The following is a 21,687-nucleotide window of genomic DNA, read 5'->3' as shown; positions in this document are numbered from 1 at the left end:
TGCTGAGAGTGGCTGCTGCCTTCACACAGCACAAAAAACACAAACAGAAAAGAAGCTGAAGGTAGCTTTTTTAAGTCTTCCTTTCAGGAAGAGCATCATTCAACATCCTACAAGGTAATCTGATGTCAGATACATGCAGCTGTTGGTTCACTACTTGTTTGTTTTTTGCTGTAAGTATTTTACACCAGCTAACCCACCTGTGTTGAGGGGTTTCTTTTTCACTCTAAGAAGCCTGGTTCTGCTCAAGACTTACCACTGTTATCTAAGACTACATACTTGCAGCAAAATGGTGTGAGGTCTAAAAATCAGAAAGTGTTGTACTCCTTTTGGCTCTTGCAGCCTTGCTTCCGTGAAAACCGATTCCAGGCAGTGCGGGCGCATCCATCCGCACAGCAGGCAGACAAAGGCAGACAGCCACATGCCAGCAAGGCTGCCTCCTGCAGATTACCAAATTCAGCACCAACATGCACAGCAGTACTTTCACAAATACGCTGTCACCATGCAAGGCACAATCATTTCTACTCAAATCCCTCTCACTTTTAAGTGCAATAATTTATTCAGCTTCAGTAAAGAAAAATACAGATTTCTTCCAAATGGGATGTCATCGTCAAGTTCCAGGCACCCTATCATTCTGAGATTTGTCCTCTGAAGTTACCATGCTGCCAGTTCATTTCCTCTTTTCCACTACTAAGTAGCCTTCACTCCACTCCACTCTCCCCCATATGGTTAACGTGAATGTGGCAATTAATATGCAATTAATAAAATGGTGCGATCAACTGCTTTTGTTCACAGCAGCAGCTGGTCTGCATGTTAGAGCATAATTAGACAAATTAAGATGTACTGCTTTTGTTTGTGGATGAAATGACAGCATCACTCATGCTTAAATGTCACTAAGGCTATTGGCATTTGGGATTATTTTAAACATTTTTTTTTTATTAACACTACAAGGTATCAATAAACCAGACTTACATGCTGCCAGCTGCAATGCCAGCAAGTTTGCTTTACCTCCAAGGCAATTTGCTCAAGCCAGCTGAGAGTTGAGAAGGGATGTATTTCAGAGAACGAGTGCATTTTTACTTACAGTATCACAGCCCATAGAGTATGAAGCAAGTGGCTCTGGATATGGGACAAAAGCAGAGTTGATTTGTTGCTGTGTAGAAGCAGAGGCTTGAATATCTTAAGGATCAAGTAGCGCACGTATTTTTCAATGATTTGTCATTGTATTAGGGCAGGAACACAACTAAGGACTAAAAATTTGTTGTCATCTACCAGAATTCTTAATACCATTTCCTTTAAAAGTTATTATTTTGGCCTATGCAGGAGCCACAAGGAGGAAAAGCAGTATCAGGTACAGCTGTGGGCTCTTTGAGAGCTGAGAACAGGAGCAAAAACCCCACACCTTGGCACAGCAGTGCGGCAGAGACCACGGCACAAGCTTCAAGCACCAGAAAACTTACTCAGCCCAGATCCCGCAGCGGGAAGAGGCGCTGGGACAGATGACAATGATGCTCTGCCAGCCTGGTCCCCTCAGGTCTCACCAGAGGAGCTGCCATCCAGAAGCCAGACCCCTTTGCCTGTGCAGGGTCCCCCAGCAGAAGCCCATGTCCCCTGTGGAGGCTGTATGTCCTTTTCCAACTGTCCTTCACTGGTGGTACGCTACACAGCCCATACAGCTCCCTCTGAGCACAACATAGAGGTCAGTGTACCAGCCATGTAAATGGCAATATACTGTTTTAATCATTGCATTACCACCATGGGCTCTGCAAGAGCAGCCCTGCAGGATACCTACATTCAGATTTGGTCAGCACTCACATGAAGCATCAAACATGGTACCTGGATAATCAAAGTACTGGCAAGGCAACCTGTTACACCTTTCCAAAGGGTCACTAATGAAGTTTCTGACTACCCAATAGTGTGAGAAAAAAACATGGGAAAGGACACTGTGGAGGGAGCAGTCGGCACAGGAAAAATAAGGGAGTGGCAAGGAAGCCTTTGAAGACTTTCACATTTAGTAGCAGTTAACAAGGAAAGGCAACTCACCAGGAGGATTTCTGCTGCGGAGCTCTGCAAACGTGCCAAATGCCACAGAAACCCTCTACTACCATAACCAAGCATGCACAGGCACACAGCCTGATTCAGGAGATGGGTGGAAGTCACCTATTTGCAGAGTCCTAGAAAATGGGCTCCAGAAGGGATGATGTGAATATCTGCCTTGTTAACCACACAATTTGCTTCTCTACTCTTCCAGCACAAGAAAATGCACTGTAGCTATAAAACCTGGTTACCTTTTATCACTTCATCTCAAAGTGTTGGCCTGGGGGAGGGTGGGACACAGTAAGAAACATGGAATAGTAAAATAGATTTTGATAATGCTGCCGCAATCTGTTTCTGATTACGAGTGAGACTCCATTAGCCAGGCTGACAGAGGCATCCCTTAAAATGTCTGTGCCTTTTCTGTGGAGTTTCACATTCTCCTCACTGCATTTCAGCTTTAATCTGATCTTCTTAGAGCACTCAAAACCATTTCTTGACTTCACTGCACTAGATAAAGCAACTCCCAGTAAGAACTGCAAACATACTGTACCTACCATCCATAAACCCCAGGATTTTCAATCAAATTAAGCACTTAAGAGCCTAGTCAGTCTAACATTAACCACCAGCTTCAACTGCAGGCTTTCCAATCTCACCCGTTTTGCATGTGGATTTGCACTTACATTGCTCCACCTCTTTAATTACAGCAGCCGTTCTCTGCTCCAACTGCTGAAAACACAAAACATACCTCTCGACTCTCAATTTTTTCAGACTCCTCCAGATGCACTGCAACGACGTTAATGAGCTCTGTTCCAAAACCTCCCTTGTGGTCCTGAGTGCCACACACAGCTTCTCATCTGCTCACACAGGGAAGAAGGTGTGAAACACCCACCACCAGCACCTCCTTGTAATGGTGAGCACAAGTTCACACGCACTAGTGGGCAGCCAGGCTAGCAAAGCGTTGTCTTTTGGCCAGGCAACACAGTAAGGCCTTCATACTTCATGTGTTAACAATTCACTTATTAAGAGTTTTACAACACCCCAGCTTTAACCTCTTTTTATCCAGCATATCCCAAATTCTTCATCCCTCCCTTCACCCACAACACTCTCACATCTGACTCTCAAAAGGGATTAAAAGCCGTCTGGCAACTGCAGAGGAGATCAAGAGCTGGACCTCCATAGCTTGGCTAGAAACATACTGGCAGAGAGGCTTGTTCTCGATGGCACACATGGGGAACATGCAGCAAAATGAGCCAAAATGCAAGATTCATACAGAAATGCATACCAGAAGAGTTTCTATTTATCCAGGACCTGAAATAATTTTGTAGAAATAGACAAGTTTCCCTGCTTTGCAGCATTTTGGTGGCTTGCTTTGACCAATTAACAAAAATTCCAAGAAAACTCAGCCATCAGACAAGCCTTTGTGAAGAAAACCAAGAGAAAAGGGGGAAAAAAAAAAGATCCTTTTTCTTTTTTTTTCCCCCAGACATGCAGTAAACCTTGTATTCAAGTTACTTTTCAAAACAAACCAGTTCCCCGCTTTATCTGATGCAATTCAATATGTCATCTGTTGTGGTAAGAGTGGGATGCAGCAGATAAAGCTGGGAATGAGGATGGTCAGTCACTTGCATGATGCTCTATGTAAGTAGCCATCCCAGCCATTCACCACCACAGACTGAATGCTTCTGTCACTTAGGTCACAAAAGGCCACAAAGGCTGGCTCAGTGCTCTGCACGGCCTGGTATCTGCAGAGATGGAAAGCAATTCAGTCTTTGTTTTGCACTGGTGAATGACAAGGCAAAAGATGAATCCCCCCAAGTTGCAATGATTCTTGCTTTTTTTTTTTTTAAAAAACATAATATCCTTTAACTGGGAAACTGAAATCACATCACCATAGGAAGAGAAATGTGAAAAAAAATCATAGCAAATAATGAACAATAAAATACCCAACTTGGTTCAAAACATACTATTCATTTATAAATAGATTTAATTGTTATTCTTTCAAATATTGTTTTTCACAAAACACATATCATGCAGAAATGTCTCCACAGATAAGACAGAGCTGTTGTCCTTAAAAAGAGCAATGAATGAAAAAGAAGACAGCATTCTCTCATGAGCTAGCACGCAACAAAACACTGAGAAAAAAAATCCCACTACCTGAAGCTACTGTTTAACAAACATTAGAAGTAATCTGATATTGCCATTGGCTCGCTCCCGTGCCTACAGAAGAAACCAAAAACCTCCAAAATCCTTACCAAAACCTTATTGTCACAAAAAATCAGCAGATGCCACAGTTTACCCAGGGTAGCAACAGCTTACCACAAATTCAAACTTCATGAATTTCATAAAATAAGAAGCGTCACTGGGAACCACAAGAGGCAGGCGATGCTCTGACCAGGAGGTGACAGCCTCCCATGGCATCAACCAACATGCCAACCAACCAGTCATGCCAACAACCTTAGATTCCAATACAAGAGGCATTTAAACCAAACCAAACCCTTCACATTTCTGCCAAACCTGGTCAGTGGAAGATCTCAGCTTAACTTTGCTGCAGGAAAACCAAGTACTGAGCACTCAACACCACTGGAATTTGTCTGAAATCATGAATGAACACATGGTGGTGATAGTCCCTCCACCACTGTAACACCGTTTCTCTGGCAGTCAGGCAGGCTGTTAAAGGATTCACTGCTGCACTCCACCTAACTTCAGTCCTGTGTTGTCTACTTACAGTCAATCTGGCAGCAAAGAACGGCAGAGAAACAGCATCATGGATGCTGAAACAAGGCTTAGCTGGTAATGCAGAGCCTCCACTTCACAGTATCACTAATTTAACAGTTTTATCAGAACAATTGCTGCAGCCTGAAAAACCCCAAACCCTAACATGGTCACTTGATCCTCACAGCTGCTACCTCACACCACAGATATTTTCACAATTGAGTATTTTGCAGCAGAGATGATGTAGGATGAGCAGGGGCACCAGGAACTACTGCTGCAGACCATCAAGATGCTCCCCCAACCCATGAGGAAGTTCAATAATTTGACTGTATTATGTTTTCAAACAACCCTAACACTACTTGGGGGCATTTTCTATGGAGTACCTCAGCACTGTGAAACCTCTCCAAGCACAGTTCTCATGACGCTCGATAAGGACCCCAGAGGGAGGCCTTTATCAACAGAGATAAAGCTCAGCCAATAATACCCTGCTGTGCTCCACAGTTATCACTTGACCTGGTCCCAGAAAGCACTTCCACTCTTAAACACTTTTGTTCCTTAAAATAAACATTAACAGAGTTTAAAAGCAACACAGCCACCCTATCTCAAAAAGAAACAGTACCTGTCCTGCCATTCTTTTGTTTCTACATGCTGGGAATGATATAAAGGAAGGGGAGCCAGCAGGGCAGAGCTGGTGTCCCACATGTACATGCATGTACAACAGTGGGACGCCACCACTGAAGCAAGCACAAGCAGTCCGCCTGGGAAAACTCAGGGCAGGAAGCACGTTAACGACATTTGCCATTCACCGTTTCAAGGATCCAACATTAAATATCGAAACTTCAATGATCTGTAATTCAAAAAGAAATTCAATGCATGAAACTCACCATAAACTTAGTCAACAATAAAATTGGTCTGCAAGAAGTGAGAGTTTACTGTTAAGGACCAGAAACTGCACAAAAAGCTAACAATTCGATTGCCTGTAGAAGTGGCATATTGTAAATCAAGACAATTACAAATATGCACATAATTTTTAAAATATTAAATAGAATTACACAGAATTCTTCTCACTTCATTAGGAATATGCTGCAGCAACAACAAAAAATGAATGCACCTAGACAACGAGAGCAGACACTCCCACTGCGTGTATAGTCTACATCACACCATTCAGAAAGGCTGTTTCCCAGGGTCTTCTTTGCACACCTATTTACATCATTTTAGTTGAGAGGTCATTAAGTTCTCACCCAAGAAGACACTGGACAGTGTCTTGAAGAGAGTCAGGTATTTAAATACAAAAATTACCAACAAAATATCCATGTGTTTCAGTTTCTAAACTTTTTAAATGCAAAGAAGCCTTAGGATCATCAGCATATGTTCTAATACGGTAGTAACGTAAATCTTTAAAGTACTGTTCTGCTCCCAATCCCTCCATCCCTATTCAACTTCTGACAAGTTTTATAATTTCAACTGAAGTGCATTTTAGAAAGGAGGGGAGGACACCTTTCCTTGCATTCAGCACAAAGAGAAAAAGGAGGCTGGCTGCAGGGAGGGAGCAGGGATTTCTGAGCGCCCTACCTATGCTCCTCAATCCCGTTTCCACACTCTGGAGAACCTGCTTCCAATGCCCTGAGCTCTACTGGCAGAGCAACAGCACCTAGGGCACTACAAGAACCAGCTCTGAAGGTCGATGTCACGACTTCATAAGAACTAACTAAGCTGTCACTCAGCAAGAGATACAAAATACGCACACCCCCCCCCACACACCCCCCCCCGGATGGCCAGAGGGGCCATGTCCTTCTCCCCAAGAGCACCCCTGGAGCTACTCCCTAGCACCTAGCCTCTTTAGAGTTTGTTCAGGTCCTACAGCACAGAGATTCTATCATTTTGCATAAAGGAAGCATTTTCACTTTCTGCTCTGAATGAGCCAGAATTGACCCTGTGCTCTAAATTTCAGCCAGATTAGATGGATTTTGTTTTCCCTGCATTTTAAGAAATTGCTTTTTCTTGAAAAAGGCCTGAAACACCCATGTGGTAAATCACACTCTTCCTACAGGAGGGGACGTAAACCAGAACTGGGTTAGCCCTAGATGGAGAATACTGTAACGCAGAAAACAGAAGTACAGGTGGCTTCACTAATGAGTGTTAGCATCATGTGGCTAGATGGTGATTTTTCAATTGCTGGTAATAACTGGTCATTGTCAGATGATCAGTGTGATACTAACAAGGGAAAAAAAAATCAATACGGTTGCAAATATATTCTTTATTATTATTATTACTATTACTATTAAGACATGGTGCAAGATAGCCAGACAGCTGGCTTTTGCAGGAAAAGCAAAAGAAATCTTTTGAAAAGAAACCTAAGAAATCTTTGTCTTAAGAAATTTCTCCCCATCACCCTTAAATAATACACTTTTCCTGAGCAACCATTACAAACAGCTGGGTGCCTTTGCCTAGGCGGTCAGAAAAAAAAAAAAAAAGGGAAGGGAAGCAATAAGGCTAAAAACACAAAAAAGCTGAACATTACCATTGTCTGTCCTATTCTCTCCCTATTTCCCATCTGTATTTGCCAGTGAAACTTGAAACTATACAGATTTAAAGAAAAGGACAGTCATCACAATTCAGAAATTCTTTCTTCTCATGTTCAGAGGGAAAATAACCTTAGACCTAAGGTTATTCAAAAGCAGATTTAAAAAGTACTCAGCAACTGCATTAAGCATCTTTGAGTCTGTTAGACCTTTTTCTTATATTTCCTGGCCTTTTCATCCACTGATTGTTTCTATGGCTTTCAATTAGAGTGCCACATCAACAACTCCACTTGTCTAAAACAATTTTTGCTGAAAAGAAGCATTATTGAACTGAGAGTGCTCAAGACCTCTCAAACATAGATGTATCACGTGCACAAAGACAGTGTCATCCTGTGTCAACTTAGCAGCCCCACTGGACACAGTATTTACGTACACTCTCCTGAGGTGAAAATACATTCTCTTCATAAGAATATTGTTCCCAATGCCTTCATCCTCCAAAAGAGTAAGAGAAATAGGAGAATATTCCTTGTTTATAAGTCTGCTTTACTTACTTATTTCCTCAATAACAACACAATGCTAAATGACCAAAACAACTAACGAAAAAGAACTGATTTTCTTACTTGGCCAGAAGCAGTTGTCATCTTTGCTCAGTAACTTTCTCTTGAGGCGCCCAGGAAGCTTGGTGTGAGTGTTTCCCATTTTGCTGGAATACAGCGGGATAAGTTCCTCATCATCATCATTGCAGCTGGGCTGCCACTTGCTCCTGCCGAGGCACCCGACCATTGGGTCTGCGGGCAGGCAATGCACATAGGCAATCATTGTGAGATGCTCCTCTCAAAGATGTCCCTGCTGTCCCCAGTGGCTAGTTTGGAGCAGAAGGGAGTGGCCTGCTCATAACCCTTGAACAGACACATTCAAAAGCTTCAAAGGAAAAGATTTTCTCCTCCTCTGCACTTAGGCAAACTAAGCTATTCAGTTATGCAGGGAACTGTTTAAATAATATTCTGTCAGCCCTTTAAGGAAGAAGGAAAACAAAAATCAACCATCTGGTTAAGCAGTTCACTCCAGCTGCTGGATGCTCTGCCCCTGCCCTAACACCAGCCCCCAGCTCCCAGCCCCAAGTAGGAAAATACAGGCTGCGAGCTGGGAAACCCAGTCACCTGCCACAGCTTTCAGGCTTCTCTCTTCCTGCTTCCACTCCAGTCTGCTGCTTCTCTTAAGCCTTATCCCTGATTATTCACCACCCTCTGAACAACAGGTACTGTGGCCATACACAGATGGCCATATCCAAGGAGCTTATTTAAAGCTAACTTACAGTAATCGCTGTGACATGACAGCCAGAGAACTGTAACTTGGCAGGAATCTGCCAAGAACAAGAACATTTACCACCTTCCAGAATGCAAAAGCAGGAAAAACATGCAGACTAAGAGGAAAAAAAAAACAAACAAACAAAAAAGTAAGAGCAAGGTGTTGTGATTTCAGTACTTGGATATTAGGAAGGAAACTACCTTTCAAAGTCAGAATCATACCAAAAGAAGGTCTCTCCAGGTTAGACAACTGAATTTATGCTGATTACAAAGCACATGCAGTCAGTACTGCATAAATATATAAATCCTCACAATGCCTCTAGAGTAGCTGTTATTCCTATTTAAAGATGAAGACATAGTCTCAAAGGGATTTAGTAACCTGCCCACAGAGTGCAAAAGCCAGGATTAGAGTTGAGGTATTCTCAGTTCTTCAGCCTCATCCGCAAGCCATTAGTCCATGGCACCTGTCCCAAATACTGCACTACTAAGCAAGGTTCCGTGCTGGTAACCACGTCAACCCTAATCTCTCATCCCCTGTACTGTTTTTTTTTGCTGGGATCCAGGAAGCCTGCCATTCCTGGGCTTTTGAATTGTTTGCAACAGCACAGTCAGATTGGGACAGCAAGAAACAGCACATAAAGAGACACGCACCCTGCATAAACTGGTGTCTTCAGCAACTTTGAAGTTTGCCTTTTAATTTATATTGTCCAAAATATCACATGGAATAATATTTGCGTTTAAAAATGGGAAGATATTGAAACCCTAAGGAAAGTACAACAAAGGCCAATTCTTACTCTGCTTCCTTAACTCTTCTTTACAAATGCTTTGGTTGCAGGTCATACTATTCATCAAACTGGCTGCTCTATTCAGTGTCAAGTATTTATCCATTTTAGAAAAGGCTTTATCTGCTGTTTAGTTTATATCTACAATAAACTTTTGGACAGAAAAAAACCCACTGTTTAACAACAACAAAACATCAGATCAGACACACATCTCCTCTTTCTCACTGACACACACACATGCATCTCTTGCTGTCTTGGCACTGCTGCTGTCTGCATTGGCAACCGCAGTCAGGGAAGAGGGAGTACACACCAGCTGCCTGCAGGCACTGCACCAGGGTGGCATCAGCATTCAAAGACACAAAACACAGAGCACCGCCCAGCATAAACTGTCTGCAACACTGACTCAACAGTGCTGGCAAGTGCAGAAAGTTAGCAAGAAACTGGATTGTTTGGTATTTGGAGTTCTGTTGTTTAACAGCCCGTTACTTTGCACAGCAACCTGAGCAGTGATTTTCACTCTACAGTGTTCTATACACACCTCACATGGTCAAATCTCAGCAAACTTGCAAATAGATGAAAACAGGTCTTAGAATGACATGTCAGGTAAGTTTAATAAATAGGGATGAAACAAGCCCTGCCTGCAGTTTGTTTATTTTTTACAACAATTTCAAGTATCTGCAAAACTATGGATGGAATGGGAAAAATATGCCAACAGCATGGGTGATAGCTGTCAGCACCACTGGCTCATCTGTACATACAACAGAAACTCACCAGCATAAACTGAACATTGGCAACCAAGCACTTGAAGCAAATACAGATTTACAAACCCAAGTACATTTACTCATCAGGCTCTGAGAAAGCCAAACTGTGATTAACACTAGCTGAGTTCAACTCACTCATCAACTATGCTGACATACTTGCGTCGGCCAGAATAAATGAATGTCTAGACAGTCCTCCTGGGTGGGATGAAGCTCTGGAAGTGCAGTCAGTGAACCAGTTCATAAGGAGACTCCATTAATGCCTCCCTAGTGGGATATGGGACAGCATCTCCTTAACCCATTTGTCTAGCCACTGCGCCTGCTGTCTCACCCTTTTGACTCACTGTGATTATCAAGGTCTCAGGAAGTCAACTCTTACAGATGTGATGCATAAAACTTCAGAGCATCAACAAGCTATTGATAAAAGAGTGCACTGGGGCTTGTATTTATTTCTCCTGCAGACAGGAAGGGTATATTTTATTATACAAGAATACAGCTGGATTTCTATTATGCTTTTTATTTCAATAACTCAAAATCATGTTATCAGATTTCAAAAGGATAGCAGCTGATGTTTGAGTAGTCTGTATCTCAATGCAAGCATGTTTCTTGACATAAAAATTAAGCGCAGATCTACACATTAAACTAATATTAATAGGTAACATACAGTGCAAACAGAGGAGCAAGAAGACAGGACACAGACAAAATTCAATGTTCAGCAGATTCAGATGTTCCCCAACACTCAACAAAACAACACAGGATGCTATATTGGCTTGGAGTCCCCATGACATTTACCATGCACTTCTAGACCACAGACATACTCAATTAGCCATGTTTCCAATGCATGCTCACGAAGTAAGGCTGATGCACAATAATGGGATCAAGGCTGAAATCCAGTTGAACAAGTATATTTACCATATGGTAGGCATTAATGTCCCCATAAATTAATCTTCTACTTGAAGAATAAATCTGGTTTTCCCTGAAGCCTGGAAGACCTTGGTAATGTAAATGATGTAAGATTTGGTGATGGTTATAGTTTCAATTATTAGCAAACGCAAAACCATAAAGAGTTAGGACAAGGATGTACCATCTCATTGTGTACATTGCCTCTCCCTCTTCTAGTCTTCCCCCAGATACGCTATTAAAAGAAACTATTATTTTATACCATGTCTATTTGGAGCAATTCTCTAAGTTGGGCAGAATTAAAATCTCACCCAAAATTTTGCCACAGAACTTCTGATTCAACTTCACTTATTCTACTGCAGCTATAGCACCATTTTATTTTTTCAATACACCAAAGTGAGGCTATTCATTTTTCTTAGCCTTGGCTGTGACTTATATAAAGATTTCCCCAAAATAACATTTTATTGCCTTATTATTCTTTTTCACACCTTTTCAAAATGGAACTATTAGTAATGCAAGTATGCGTGTTCTGAGCAGACTGTTAAACATGCATATTCATCTTATCAGCATATTTCATCTTTGCTAAACCAACTCTTTACAGCCAGGCTCTATTAGGGAGAGCCTGAATAATTAGGGAGAAAACTGATTACATTAAATTGGAAACAACATTTGGTCTAAAGAAAAAAGATTGTTAAGAGCTTGACAGACTCCAAAACCTGTGACTAACACAGGGATTACAAGAAAGAAAACTTAAAAATACCCAAAACAACAAACAGAAAAATCCCAAAGAAAATATTAGAGCTTTTAATAGACAAGCATATATCCTCCCAAGCTCTGAGAATAGCAATGATACTGATGACATATTACATGTAGGAGTTGAAAAACCATACAGAATATACCTAATGGGAACTCAGAGGAGTTGGAATCACAAAGTATCATCATGTCATTCCTACTCTGGTATTAAGGGAATCCTTATGAATATGCTACATAAGAAACTGTATCAGTACAATTAAAGATCTTCTGGATAGAAGAAAAACTGTAATATCCACAATGTAGTGAAATAAAGGAATATTTATGAATGCCATACACAACAAAACCATCAAATTAAGTAATTTCTGATGCAAGCCCAACAACCACATTGGAAATTAAAGACAGCTTGTAGAAATCCATGGGGATAAACTTTGCCCTAATTAGACAGCTATCCTATTTTTAGCAGTGATGGTCTGATGTATTCTGAGGGTTTTGGCTGGCTATCAGGAGGTTTTAAGCTGTATGTAAAAAAATAAAATAAAAAAAAAAAAACAACCATGAAAAAATATATATAAACATTAATTTTTTTTTTTTGTTGGAGCCATGTAACATTAACCAAGCCTTAAAATAACAGACTTGGAGAGAAAGTACCCTCCCTTTACAGATGGACAACTTGCGACACAGCAAGAATGAGGACATACCCAGCATGGCAGAGCACCCCAGTGTCCCTAGGAGCTGGCAACAACAGATCAGACACAGGATGTCCTATTCTCCTGGCCTGTGGATGTACCTTTTCTCTTTCCTGTGCATTAATTTAGAGCTTCTGAAGTCTCAACTCATGTTTCTTAAACACACATACAACAGACAAAAGCTAAAGGATTTCAAAATGAAGGGGGCAGCGGGAGGGAGGAGGGGAGAACAAACCTGAAGGTATTGTTATTCATTTCTTAACTGAATATGAATCTCTCAAACAGGAAGCAAGCAGGAGGTATCAGCTTTATGGTGTTCAAAGCAAGCCCAACATTTGACAAGCTCATACAATACCAACAGACATCAGGGTGCAGGGGAGATGAAAGGGACCCAGGGCAGGGGAGTGGGAGGCACCCCTGCCAGGATGCACACAAAGCTTCATGATGCTCCAAAAAGCTCTCTCCGTATGTCCACTTTCACATTCTACAGCATTAGTTCTATCCCCTACTACTTTTATGGATGTATTTTTATCATATGCTTGTGATCACATAGAATCTATCAAGCTTTAAAGTGTTGGTTTTTTTTTTTAAAGGACATAAGTAATAAGGCATCTGAGGCTTAAAGAACTTGACTGGCCTAATAGCTAAAAGCAATAGTACCAATCTCATATGCTTTGTGAAAAGTTACAGCAAGTGTCGCTGTCAATTGCATGCCTAATAAATTGTATGCAAACCTCTGAATGCTGGGGCATTTGGCTAATATAATTCCTGGTACTGAAACACGCAGTCATAGTTTCAAAGCATCACACTTAAGCAAACCTCAGCCCTCTCTATGCAAGGGACATTGAACCTGCAAACTATTCCGATACAGCAGGCATCCATAAAACACAACAGGAAACAACAACAACAAAATTTAAAATAAACTAAAAGGATAGTAAGGAATCAGTGGGTTGGTGGAAAGCAAAAACAAAGTCTTTACAAACAGTCCTGACATAAGTTTCTTGCTTTCTGCACTCTCCAGTAACTACAGTTAGGTTAGTTACTACTAGTTAGTTAGCCCTACTAGTAAAACAGCTCCTCTGATTTCATACTCAGTGTAAGCTCAGAATTAACACTCTTCCCATTAAAACCATGCAGATTTTTGGTATTTATGGTATCTTTCCAACAACAGCATTTTTTTGTCTCTTCATAGACAAATCCCTCGTGCAGACAGTGGGGCAGAGTCTTTTCTTACTACCTGGAACAGCTTCCCTGTTATCTCCCCGCCACATTAATTCTGAATGCGCTCACATTACCCTCTCTTTTATATCTTAATTTAATTCTTCCTTTTCTGTTACCTAATAGCCCTCTGTAACTACTTTTAATCCAATAAGCATTTTAATACACAGCACATATGTAAGACACTAGAAGAGAAAAGCACACTTTGCATTACCTTATTGGCAGTCTCTGGGCACTTAAAAATAGACTTTTGTGTTCCAATTATTCTTCTTTACTTTCAATTAGAAAGCTTTGTTAAGAGCAACAAGCAATGTCATATGTTTGATATTAATTCTTGATCACTGCTTTGCAATATTTAAACGAAGAAAGCAAATAAAGCCAGCTGTACAAGCTGCAGGTAGCTCAGAAAAGCCTTTCTATGCTTTTCTGTTTTAGCTCTCTTGGCATACAAAAGATAAAGTATTCTGGTTGGTTCATTCTTTGAACTATACCACCTTTAGGAAGGGGTAATGCACATTTGGGACGTAAGACAGAGCCATTAGTAAGAGGGAAACAATTAGATATTACTGCTTGTGATTGAACAGAAGCTATTCTTGCTGCTCTACTCCACAGGTTAGGTCCCACGTATCTGTTGATCTTCTGAAAACATGGAGCAAAAGACGGTGCTGTCAACAGCCAGGGGAGAAGGCAGCTTCCATTCTGGAGCTGCAGTGGATGGCAGTGCTAACACTGGTACACCCACCCACTCTGTGAACAAGAGAGTCACATCACTACCAGCTTATTTTGTAACTCATTAAATAGCAATTCAGACAGAATTGGGTAGGATTACCCAGTTCAGGTCTGCTCATTAAACTCATTACCATGGTAACAGGAAGAGAAAGAAGTCATCTCTCCGCTCTTATTTTCTCTCACAATTCCTTTAATGGATTTAAAAGCCCCAAGAGGGAAGCACCCTTCCTATACACAGAGCAGTAGCGACCTCCCTGCTACCCACGCAACTCATTGGAAAAGTCCACACGCAGAGATATTTTTCAATGCAAAAACGAAAGCAACTTACACCACCTCACAAAAGCCACCATAAAAAGGAGCCTTCAGTCAGAAGGCTACAGCACCCTAGCCCTCCGCCCTCTGGAGAAGATGCTTTGCTGAGGCTGCCTTCTGTTCATGGACACCGTTACTGCTGTCAAAACCAGTGCCACCCCCTGGACACACACATTCTCAGGAAGGCCTGCTTCAGCCAAGTGTAGAATGGAGGGCAAGGAGCTCCTTCAAGATTAAATTGACAAAAACGATTAAAAGAATTCAAATCTGTATCAAGAGTGTTCATTATTTTTAGTGGATACTTCTAAAATGTTGACCTGCTTTAGAGTAGGAAGGCTCTACTGAGGGATCTGAACAGACTGGATCCATGGGCTGATGCCAACTGTATGAGGTTCAACAAGGCAAAGTGACGGGTCCTGCACTTGGGCCACAACAACCTACTGCAATGCCACAGGCTGGAAAGCTGCTCAGTGGAAAAGGACCTGGGGGTGCTGATTGATGAAGCTTGAATAAGAGCCAGCTTGTGATCAAGTGGCCAAGAAGGCCAACAGCATCCTGGCCTGTATCAGCAATAGCATGGCCAGCAGGACTAGGGAAGTGATCATTCCCCTGTACTGGGCACTGCGGAGGCTGCATCTCAAATACTGTGCTCAGTTCGGGGCCTCTCACTACAAGAGAGATACTAAATTGCTGGAGCAGGTCCAGAGAAGGGCAACAAAGCTGGTGAAAGCTCTGGAATACAAGCGTGATGAGGAGAAGCTCATAAGTGTGATGAGGTGGTGTTTAGTCTAGAGAAAAGGAGTCTGAAGGGAGACCTTACTGCTCTCTGCAGCTACCTGGAAGGAGGATGGAGGGAGGTGGGTGTTGATGTCTTTTCCCAAGTAACAAACAATAGGACAAGAGAAAATTGCCTCAAGTTGCACTGGGGAGGTTTAGATTGGATATTAGGAAAAATTTCTTTACTGAAAGGGTTGTCAAGCACTGGAACGGGCTTTCCAGAGAAGTGGCTGAGTCACCATCCCTGGAGGTATTTAAAAGATGTGTAAATGTGGTGCTTAGGGACAGGATTTAGTGGTGGAATTGGCAGTGCTGGGTTAACGGCTGGCCTTTATGATCTTAAAGGTCTTTTCCAACCTGAAGGAGTCTTTGATTCTATGGCAGAAAAAAGTGAAACTCAGTTTTACTAACAGAGTGCTGCTTCACTGAATAGTAAAAAAGTCTCGACAGATCAAAAGATGACCTTATCTGTGCTCACCCATTTTAGACAGAAACCACAAGGTAATACCCGCCCCCACAAGGTCAAGACTTTCCACTCTGTAACCACAACATTCAACATTGAAGAGCATCAGTCAGGGCAGAGGCATGCATTTGTTTACTCTTTTTCAGACCACAGAGCAGCACTTAATACATTAGATAAAAATATATGACAATATAATGCAACAATATTAAAACAACATTAAAAGTCAATGAAAGAGAAGAATACCAAAGCTATTGTCACAAAACCAAGAAATTCAATGGTCATATTTTTCACTTTGCAGCCTGAAAGGGTCTTCCTGCATATCAGCACAAATTTCAGCCACACATTAATTCAGCTCTGGGGCGCTCCTTTTGGCATGACCCTGGCCACCTCCACATCCATGCCACTGTTTTGCACCGCAGGCGCAAGAACCACACACGACAGATCCTGTCTCTTCCCTGTCATGCTACTTCTTGGTGTAGACACAGCTTCTCTTAATCATTGTTGTGTGCTTACAATAAGGTAGTTTTATTATTTTTAAATGCACAAGCAATGAAAAAGGAACTTTGTCACACACTTTTGTCAGCAGCCTAAGGAAAGGCTATACCTCAGCAAAGAGAACTACGTTAAAAGAACTAAAGCAATACTTTATAACAAAATCATTACATTAACCTGGAATGGTTCAAAATTTGTAATCTGAAGTGTCACATTTACTTGAAAATTGTATTTATCCAAGATAAGCTAGTTAGCACTAGCTTCTTAGGAATTACAGCTAAATACAGCCACCTACTTTCCAACAGGTCACATAAAGGCTTTTTAAAGAGTAAACTTGGACTGAGAGATCACAGCAGACGAATTCACCAAATTCCATTAAAAAGAGTAATGACAAAAATGCAGACCCACTTTGTAGTAACACATCAATCCACAACAAATTTACACCCTAGGAAGAATGTTCTTCTTGACTCCTTGATCAAATGTATCTATATGATGTGCAAACTTTTTAATATCAATTATATAGTCTCGATTTTAACAGAAAATTTATATTGACTTGTCCTTTTTGTATCTTTAACAACAAACTTTCTGGACTGCTTTTTCATGCAGAATATGAAGTTACTGAAGTCAAATGTCCTTACAGTATCTGATTTTCCCACTCTTCCTTCTTGGTACCTGTAATTACTGCTCTGTAAAAAATATACGTCAAATGAGCTTCACAAAGTCAACTGGAAAGAGCAGACATCTGTATGTGCCACAGTAAGCACACATATAGATCCAGTTATCTCTGGGTTTCATTTTCAGTCTGCTCATTAGAATTAAAAAAATAACATTTATCCTGAATTTTCAAGCACTACTCTTGAAAACAAATGTCCTTTATGATTATCCTCCTTACACACTGACATGGTGCTAGAAAAGGATCTCCTCTGCAACTACCCTGACTGAGCAATGTAAAATGCCTTGGTTATAATAAGGCTCATATTAAAGTCATAAACCAGGACATGGAAAATTTATGTAATTCTTCAAATCCATGCTTCTGTTAATTTCAGAATTACTTATTCTGAAATTCTGTATTTTGACAAATTACATCCTTCTCAGGCTACCGAATCAAGATAAATTTGAACCTGAACAGATCATTACAAACTTTTGTTCTTAAAAAGAGTCACTCAGCCTCTATGTGTATTCTGCACTACGCTTTTTTAAAGAAAAATACCAGTAAAGCCACACAAATCAGGATGACAATTCAAGAACAGACATGAAAACTGTAGCAGAAAAGTAAAATCATTTTTAAGTGATTTGAAAATGATCCTTTAGAAAGTAATCCGAGCAACTGCGGCACAGGTGAACAAGATGAGAAACCCTTGAAAGATCATCAGGGTGGAAGTACAAACTGTTTGATCCAACAGGGTGGGACATCTCTCACCACAGCAGTCCTCTGCAACAGCTCCTAGGCAGGGGCACTGCCCTTGTTAGGCATGCTGCTCCAGAGCATGCACTTGATTCATATCGATACATATGGACACAATGAAAAATAAGGCTTTGAAAAGAATCAAGAATTGCCTGCCAATTAGCCATTAGGCAGGAAAAATAGCTTTTCATTTTTTCTATTCTTAAATACATTCTTGGCCTCACTCCTACCAAGGAGGGGTGTTCCCATCTCAAGTCTTGCCACAGCTTCAGAAGAGAAGAGAGCTGAGTACTCCATGTCAGGGGAAAATGTTCTTCTGAAACCTTCAGAAGGTAACAAAGAAACAGAGACAACTTGATGGCTTCCATTTACCCTTTTTAGTTCACATTTCCAAAAAGGTGAATAAAAATGACTTTACTCATCATAAATTTCTCAAAAACATAGCTATATAACAGGCAGGAGAAAGAATGTGTTTTATTTCTTTAATTCTAATTAAGATACTAACACATATTCCTTCTTCTAATTTGACACCCACTTTAGTCCAACACTGCCTGTAAGGAAGGAAGTTTAACACCAAACCTTGCATCCTTATTCCTCAAGGAGGACTCAGTGTTCCCACCATCTGTGATTTTCTGGCATGGTTTGCATGGGGAAGGGCATCTGTCCACAGGGTGCTGCACAAATGATGGCTCCTGGTTGCCAGCAACTACGAAAACCTCAATGTAATCTTGAACTCATCTGAGGTATGAAACTGGGACAACAAAAAGTAAACCTGACCGACTAAAGAAGGGTGCATTTGTGCATTCAGATGGTGGAAAGCTTTCCTCCTATTTAACACAAACCTCCCTGCAAATTAAGCCTTCAGGCAAGAGCGTCCAACTGGTTGATCATAATCATGAAAAGAGGAAAAACCACAAAAGGATCTTAATTATGAAGGGGGAGGGGGGGAAATAAAAAATAATCCAAGACTTTACGACTGAGGTACAGACAGAAAGCACATTCCCCTCCTTAAAAGCTGAATCTGCCATTGCTGAAGATGCCTTTGCTTCAGCACCAGAAATATTAGTCCTTGCCACATCCCTATAGATTATAGCTAAAATTCTTGGTTTGTCTTTGTTTCAGCAGCTATTGATGGGCTTAAATTAAAATGGATGGATTTAAAATCAGCAATGAAAAAGGGCCAGGATGCTGTGCTGCAAAGAGAAAATTTCCAACAGGTCTCTGGATTAGAAGGATTCACTGGCCAAAGACCTTATAGCAAGCAGCTGACATATACACAACAGCATCTCACTACGTGTGCAACTAAAGCGCATCACAGGAAAAGAGCAAGATCAATTTGAAGGGTGTCAGCAAGGTCTGCAGCCCCTGTGACAGCAGGAAAGCTGACAGATAAAACTTGTAAGGAGAGAGCAGCACTAGAAGAGGACAGGAAAAGCCCAGCAATCCCAACCACTCTGAGCTTCTGGAGAGACTCCCACCTCAGTAGTACCTGTTGCTCAGTCTAAAGGGAAGGATGGGGTGAGCAGGGTACACCTGCAAGCCAGCTGGACGCTGCAAGGACACACAGCACACTTGTCTCCTAGTCCTGCCTCTCCCTGTGGCCAGCCTCCATCCAGTGAAGCAGAACAGAATGAAGAGAAACTTCAGAAGCTAAAATTATGTATTTAAAGGGTAATTCTTCCTGGTCTTCACTCGAGGACCAACAGAAGCACTTAAACATGGGGTGACTACAACATATGCACAGTACAAATGCAATCCTGTCCCCAAGCCTCCACGTAGCCCAGTGTCCCTCTGTCACAAACTTCCCTTACCAGCTCCAAAAATTCTCACTTAAACTGTCCCCAAACTTATCAAGAACCATCTTAAAAACACTTCTTTGTCCACATTATCCTGTTTGGAAGTCTGTTCCACAACTTCCCTCCTCAGACGGTCTGGGACCTTTTCATGTCCGACTTCAGTTAATTCAGGACATGCCCATAACCATTCATCTTGTGCCAATACTCTCCTTGGACCTCTATAGGTTTCCTCTCTCCTTGTGGTATTTACCTCCCATGCTACCATCTAGACTAAATAAGCCACACTTTGTAATCGCTCTGCATAAGACCAGCAATTAAGTTTAAAATATTTTAAAGCCTGAAAGCCCAGATAAGTTACAGAAGAGCTTCAAATACCAAAAACATTTTCTGAATTTTTTTTAAATATAGCTAGAAAACGTGGGATGCTCTAGAGGACTGGAAGTCAGACAACACTGGGATAGTATTAAAAAAGATGCCTGCGGTAATTATAGACTGTTTTGCCAGCCATTAACCACAGGCAAGTTCACAGCTGTGACAGGACTCTGAATAAAAGAATTAATAAAATTTCCATCTCTGAATACCAGGCAGTGTGCTTTCACAGGAAAGTGGTCTCCCATTTGACAAAGGTTTATGGCATTTCCCCAGAAGCAACAGCAGCCTTCTGCGCAAATGCTGTTACGCGGGAAAAACAAAGCCAACGTATGAGAGTGACAAGCATAGACGATACAATCTGGTAATGCAGTACTTAAACAATGTGAAATCATTACTGTACTTAAACCACTGAAAAATGTATGAAGGTATTTATAGGTTCCGAGTATGTGCATGCTGGCTTAAAGATCACTCCAACATTAAATTCTTTCAATGCTTATGAATCCAATCAGCTGTGCATGATACTTTTTATATCTGTTTTAATACTGTCTAGCCTGCACACTTTTACTGTTTAAAATTAAGTGTTGGCTTCTTGCTGCGATTTGGCAGAAATTCACTGCCCTTGAGTACTGCTTTGACCATCTGCACTGTACTCACAGCCCTACAGATGATGGAGGGGTTAACAGATATTGTTTAAAAGCAAACATTAGCAGGTCAAGGAAAACAGCAGATGATCTTTCTACCTAAGATTCATTTAAGCAGCAGGTCCTCTTCCGGATTGCAGTGCTGTGTAAATTGTGCAAATGGCTCCTGTTGCAGCCTGCAGTAAAGAACTAGATGTGGAGCAGAAGGCAGAGTTTGCCCTAAATGTTCATGTGAAAGTAAAAATAGTGTCTAAGGAAAAGCTGTGTTATTAATTATACAGTTGTGACAGTAGACAAGTCAATTTTCATAGTCTTAAAGACTGAACATCACCAGAGTAAACTAATGGGACTACAAGCATCAAGTATTTTTGTCTGTGTGTATTTATACTGCTGTGTGTTTGAAAAGCATAAGCTGAATTCAAGTACTGAAAGCTAGGCACATGCAGAAGCCTATCCTGACCTTCACACTTCCGCTCTTCAGCTAAAGATTTACTGAAGAAGAGTTTTAATACTGAGTTCATGGCTGAATCTATATAACTTGCCTTGTCACCATACCACTTAAGGGTAAAAGCCCCATGTGCCCTGGGAAAGGCTGGCATACCTGCTGGAACAGATTTTTATCTAATGCCTGACTATGCTCACCCTGTTTCACCCACTGCCATTGGCCTTCTTAAAAATTTAACGGAAAAAACAGGCACCCACACCCTCTTCTATGACCAAAAAAAAAGCAAAATAAAACCACAGCAAACAATAGGCATTCATTCTGCAGGTTCTGTGCCTGTGCCATTTGGTGGTATCCAAACAGCCTCAAGGAGTGCTTACACACATGCTTACACAACGTGGTGAACAAATGTATTTACGGGCAACCTGAATAAAAAAAAAAAACAAGAGCTGGGGTACGCCACTCTCCCCTCCAGCATGGCAGAAGTACTATCTGAGGTTTCCATTTGGCCCCTCTGCTGCAAACAGAGCCAGGACACATGTGGGGTAGGCAGTGCAGGCATAGCCACAGCTCAGCCACCTAGGCA

At 41.3% G+C, this 21,687-nt stretch overlaps 1 protein-coding gene across 9 annotated transcripts in view; it reads right to left on the bottom strand.

Moving 5' to 3' along the window:
- NHSL1 (NHS like 1) overlaps positions 1-21,687 on the bottom strand; it is a 176,969-nt gene that overhangs the window by 59,794 nt on the left and 95,488 nt on the right. Inside the window, exon 1 of one of the 9 annotated variants that reach the window (XM_061471735.1) lies at positions 7,889-8,102. The exons of the other annotated variants lie outside the window; for them this stretch is intronic. Within the exon in view, the coding sequence (XP_061327719.1) occupies positions 7,889-8,087 (199 nt within the window). The 5' untranslated portion in view covers positions 8,088-8,102. Of the gene's footprint in view, positions 1-7,888; positions 8,103-21,687 lie in introns of those variants that run through there. 9 annotated transcript variants of the gene reach the window in all.

The sequence above is a fragment of the Pezoporus flaviventris genome, unplaced genomic scaffold (genome assembly GCF_033815535.1).
Source record: "Pezoporus flaviventris isolate CSIRO_AGI_PZ_B2104156 unplaced genomic scaffold, CSIRO_AGI_Pfla_v1 ptg000066l, whole genome shotgun sequence".
NCBI lineage: Eukaryota > Metazoa > Chordata > Aves > Psittaciformes > Psittacidae > Pezoporus > Pezoporus flaviventris.
The sequence above is the reverse complement of the archived record's forward strand: the minus strand, read 5'-3'. Positions and strand labels throughout refer to the sequence as shown.